General features: G+C 46.5%; 1 protein-coding gene across 1 annotated transcript; it reads left to right on the top strand.

The window, feature by feature from the left end:
• The first annotated feature begins 568 nt into the window (after nt 1-568).
• Nucleotides 569-2,242, top strand: LOC110549408 (transmembrane epididymal protein 1A-like). The gene has a single exon (XM_021638589.2). The coding sequence runs from the start codon at nt 657-659 to the stop codon at nt 1,542-1,544; it is 888 nt and encodes a 295-aa protein (XP_021494264.1). The 5' UTR covers nt 569-656; the 3' UTR covers nt 1,545-2,242.
• Nucleotides 2,243-5,524: the final 3,282 nt, after the last annotated feature.

Below are 5,524 nucleotides of genomic sequence, written 5' to 3'. Positions count from 1 at the left end.
TATGGTGTAGTGTGTTGTGTCTCTGTGTCTGGATGTTGTGGTGTTTGTGTGTGTGGTGTGGTGTGGTGTGGCGTGGTGTGGTGTGTGTGTATTTGTCTGTCTGGGAGTGCCCAAGAAGAGATGAGGGTGTCATGGAGCTGAAGTTAGGGGCAGTTGTGACATGCCCCAGGTGGGTGGTAGGGACCGAACTCAGGTCTTCCGAAAAACGGAATAAGCTCTTAAGCCCTGAGCCATTTCTCCATTGCCCCTGCTGAGGGATTCAAATGAGAGAAATGTTTAGAGCATGCCTGGCACCAGCTGTCAGTGGCAGAGGCAGCCTACAGTTCCTTCGCTCTTCTCTAGGGACTGGCCCACAGGGCTTACAATGAAAAAGAAGGGCAAGCTGGATCTGCAGCATCTGCCACGTGGTACAGAAGCTGAAACCTCAGCCCCAGTAAACGTCAGTCGGGGCACTTTGGGATGACTAAAAACCACATTGCTTAGAGGCCCCACCCTGGGAGTGGCTCAGATATAATTTCTTGAACGTGGGTGGCAGCTCAGATACACTTTCTTGAACGTGGGTGGCAGCGCCAAGCTGCTGGACATCCCGAGAATCATTAGAGGCTTCTGAGCCAGCGAAGGTTCTGGTCCTGTCCGACTCAACATACACAAAAGCCATGACAACCTTTTTGGGACACCTGGTGCCGGCGGTAGGTTTCCTCCTCTACGCAATCTACTACTCGGTGCTAACGTCCTTGGCCCTGCTACAGGAACAGAGGGTCCTCCAGCACCCCATGCTCCCAAGGAAGCTGGGGGGACACAAGCTGGCTTGGCAGGTATCGTATGAGGCACTGGCGAAGGTGGTTTTCCCCATCATTAGCATTTTTGGTGAATGGTTCTTCCCGATAGGGGTCAACCGTTTCAAGATGATAGACTGGAAAGACCCTCGGCGGCCGTTCGTTTTCAAGGCAGTCTGGGAGCATATAACCATGTTTGGCTTCTTTGTTCTCAGTGGGGTGGTGGACCTTGTGTGCCAGTCCCACCCATCGTCCCGTTGGAGCTTGAAGCTGGAACGTGCGGCTGAGGCCCTGACTCTGTACGTGCTGGCACTGATGATGATAAGTCACGCTGAGAGCAAGACCCCCCTGGATAACCGAGTACATTTGCTGCTAGTGGTGCTTGCCTTCTTGCTCGCGCTGGTGGCCACTGTAGAGATATGGCTCCCCGACCAGGCCCCGCTCTGGGTCCTCAAGTGCTGGCTGGGGATGGTGTTCAGCACCTGGTTGATGCAGATCTGTGAGATGTTCATACCTCTCACTGGACAGCCCTGGCAGAAAGACAGCCCTACGGATATGGCATTTGTAACCATCTTTTTCTGCTGGCACCTGGCCTTAGCGGCCGCCTTGTTGACTACTATCTATGGCCTCTGCAGACTCTGGCACTGTCGCTCTTCTTCCCGGACGAAGACTCCCAGTACTAGGTACCAGCGGTGCCCTATGGAATCCAGTGGTGAAGAACTAGAAAAGCTCAGAGCTGAAGCCGAGCCACAGGATGGAGGTGCATAGGAACTGAAGCCATCTTGACTGTGTATTCACAGGCACAATCTGGACTCCGCACAGCTTTTCATCCCAGGACCTAGCTTCCTTACCCCCAAATAAACCCTCTAGCTCCGAGGATGACTTCTTACTTATCTCTTTGTTCCGTCCAGGTCAGTCTCTCACCTGTTTCCTTATCTTTATGGTTTCTGGTCTTGCTTGTGCAAAGAACAAAATAGTACTTTTCTGTAACAGCTTTGGGTAGCTTTTTCTTAGAAAAAAAAAGAAAAGAAAAGAAGGAAGGGAGGAAAAGAAAATAGAATAGAAAAGAAAAGAAAAGAAAAGAAAGAAAGAAAGAAAGAAAGAAAGAAAGAAAAGAAAGATACTGAGTAAGTCTACTTCTGACCTGAGAAAGTAGGGATGAGGAAGTTGGTCGCATTGAAAAAGGGGTCAGGTCAAGGGCTCGGGTCAGAATAGAGGGTCCTGGGAAGAAGTCTTGATGGTGGTTGTAATAAGGTGGTTATGGTGTAATTATAGGGCTGCTGAGCTGCTCAGAGGGTTGTCAGCCCCTGCTCCAAGTCTGAGGACCCGAGGTCTGTCCCTGAGACGCAAAGTGCTCAAGGAGAGACTTATCCCCTGACACACACACACTAAAGATAACACAATGTAATTAAAATGTTTAAGCAAAGTTAAGGACTTCGCATGCATTTCACAGGTAGAGTGCTTGTTTGGTGAGCTTGGGGACTTGGGTTCAGTCTCTAGTCCTGCAAAATAAAATAAAAAAAAAAAAAGCAAGCAAATAATTTGAAGTGGCTTTGTTTTGTTGTGACACAAGACAACTTGTTTCAGCTCCTTCGAAAATTGTGTGTTTTATATCCTGTGTGAGAGCTTCTGGGGTGGAAAGGAAAGGAAAGGTTGGATCTCACTTGAGAAAACAGGGTAGGAAAAAAACAGCCACCAAGTGGGGATGGGGACCAATGATTTCTATGGATGTCTCCAAATGAGATGCTGACACCCAACATCTGGATGTTTGAAGAGATGGTGGGATGGGAGGAGGTGGTAGTCAGGCAAGTGGAGGAAGGCTAGCTGAAAGAAGCCACGGCATTGACTTTTCCCACACAGCCAGGAATGCTCTGCTTGAAGGACTGAGAACCTCCAGAAGCTCAGAGGTTTGCAGACAGCAGACAAGGTGGCAATTTTTAAATGCCGCAGGTATCCCAGAAAGAAGCAGTGGTCTGCAGAGCATGGAGGATGGTTTCTGGAGACTATCAGAGAGGGGAGCTGAGGCTCTAGCAGTAACACACTGATCAGCACAGTGGAGATCAATCAAAGCAAAAGCCATTTTCTACCCCCCCCAAAGCCTAGAGCCATAACTTAATTGTCCCTGAGACTTAGAAAACTTAAGCTTTAAGGTTTGTCATGTTATACTGTGTTCCTGACCCTGGGGGCAGCATTCAAACCTTCATTGATAATTTATATATCACAGAACATCCTATAAAAATGAAGATTTAAATTGTTTTTGTTCCCTCTCTCTCTAAAAACTGTCCAAGTTGCGTTAGCTTTGTACTCGCTAGAACCTGGCTCTGCCTCACCCCATAGGCTTATTTAAGACATGCAGTCAGGATACGCCAGATAGAGCCATCTCTCCTGGGATGATAGCACATTCTTTGTAAGCATGCAGTGTTAAAACTTGTCTTTATACAACCTGAAGGCAAAAGCTTAGGATGCCAATTGCATCACACACAAGTTGAGGGACACTTGCTAAAATAAAATTCCTTGGTCAACAAATATAAATGACGGACTTAGACAGCAGCTAAGGGGCACCGTGCTTGCTGAGGACATCAGGAGGCCCTGGGTTCCATCCCTAGCACCACACAAACAAACACGTGTGTGTTAGCAGTCAGAAAAGGGAATTGGAGTTAACGGAAGATTGAGTGCAGAGCAGGAGGCAGGCACACTTTCCCCCGGTTGCCTGCTTTGCTCCCTGTGCTCAGCGTGGGGTTTGTTTGCACTTCTGGATCTGTTCTCTGCAGAAAACAGGCTATTGAGATGGATAGACAGACAGACAAAGCAGTGCAAGTCCAAAATCTGCAGGACAGGACAGTAGGCTGGAGACCAGGGGGCAAGTTGAGGCCACATTTTGAGTCCCTCAGTTTTGTACAGAGATCTTTCCTCTGGGTAGGGGGCTCTTTTCTAGGACCTTCAGTGGCTGCAGGAGGCTCATGCTTACTATAAAAGGTAGTCTTCTCATTCAAATGCTGGGTTTTGTGTGTTTGTTTCTTTGTTGAGGCAGGGTTTCTCTATGTAGCCCTGGCTGTCCTGAAACTCACTCTGTAGACCAGGCTGGCCTCATACTCAGAGATCTGCCTGCATCTGCCTCCTGAGAGTTGGGATTAAAGGCGTGCACCACCACCACCCAACTTCAAATGTTGTTTTAAATGTTAATCACACCCAAAAAATACTATCACAGTAACAACTACAAGGCTATGTGACCAAAAATGAGTAAGGCAGCCTAGTTCAGTAGACATAAAATGGACTGTCACACCCAGCATATCAGAGTGTGACCATTCAGACAGGATTTCTATCATCTTGTCATTTTTGGAGACTTTCCAAAATAAAAATAGTAATTTCATTTTAGTGAAGTTTCGTCATTAATGCTCTGATTGTACTAATATACACGTAATCTGACCTGAACTTTGTTTCCAAGCTTTATCTAGTGGGGAAGAGGTTTATAGGTAGGTGACTGTTACCTTTAAAGATTAAAAATTAATGTTCAAGAAGATTTTAATTAATTGATTATATCAATGAATAATCAATAATGTTAAGGAATTAATAATTTAACTATTAAATTAAATAATGAATAACTCAATTATTAAAGTGACTAATCAGTATTTTAATTAGTAGATTTAATAACTGATGGCTTAATTATTAAATTAAATCATAAATTTATATATTTAAGAAAATTATTACTATGCCTTTTACAATTTAGACATCTTAGAAAATGTTGTAGACCTATTTTGAAACTTACCCAAATGCCATAATCCCAAACTAATTCTGCCAAGAGGCTAAATGGGTGGATGACACCCAGCTTTCTTGGTGACAACCCAGGTTATGCTTGGTGACTAAGGCGAGATAAGTCAAGAGGCTTTGAGACAGAGATCCCAAAGATGAAGAAACCAAGAGTGAGAATGTGGTGTTGTGAGAAGGAATTGAGAAGGGACAGACACAATGCTGGGAAAGAACTGCTCTGGGCTGGGGAGTCCCCGAGTCTTTGCCCTCGGTGAACTTCTCAGAGGTCCCTTTTTGGCAAGGAGAAGAATGAGGAGGAAGGCACTAAGGATAGTATGACCTCAGGAGGAGAAAATGATCAGGAGAGTAAAGATGAAAGACAGTTGTGCTAACTCACACCTGCAATCCCAGCAGCTGATGGGGTGAGCCGCTCAGCTCACTCTAGGCTGCGTGAGCTCCTGTTTCAAAAATAGCCAGTCAGCAGTCAAGGAGGGGGCTCAGGGGGCTCGGCCAGCATGAGGCCTGAGTTTGAACCCTTAGCACACATGTGAAAAGCTGGGCATGGCAGTGTGTGCCTGTTACCCCAACGTGGGGGACAACACACAGACTTCACAGACCAGACAGCCTAACAGAAACGGTGAGAGACTGAGTTTCAGAGCAACAAGGTGGAGAGCGATAGAGGAAGACACCCAATGTCCTGGCCTGGCCTCTGCAATGGTCACACACAGTCATACACACAGACACACACCCACTCACATGCATGCACTACACAAACAGGCACACACACACACACACACACACACACACACACACACACACACTGAGACCAGTTAAATTTAACAAAGTACACCGAACAGAAAAGCTTCCAGAGCTAGGCAGCATTTCAGAGCAAAGATGTTCTGGAGTGTCTCCCTCCCTCGATAGGTCACATTTATAGCCAGAGAACAGGAAATGACCTACAGAAATAACCCGACTAGGGGCCTGGTTCAGTCGGAAAACCT

This window comes from Meriones unguiculatus, chromosome 17, assembly GCF_030254825.1.
Source record: "Meriones unguiculatus strain TT.TT164.6M chromosome 17, Bangor_MerUng_6.1, whole genome shotgun sequence".
NCBI classification, from domain to species: domain Eukaryota; kingdom Metazoa; phylum Chordata; class Mammalia; order Rodentia; family Muridae; genus Meriones; species Meriones unguiculatus.
The sequence above is the reverse complement of the archived record's forward strand: the minus strand, read 5'-3'. Positions and strand labels throughout refer to the sequence as shown.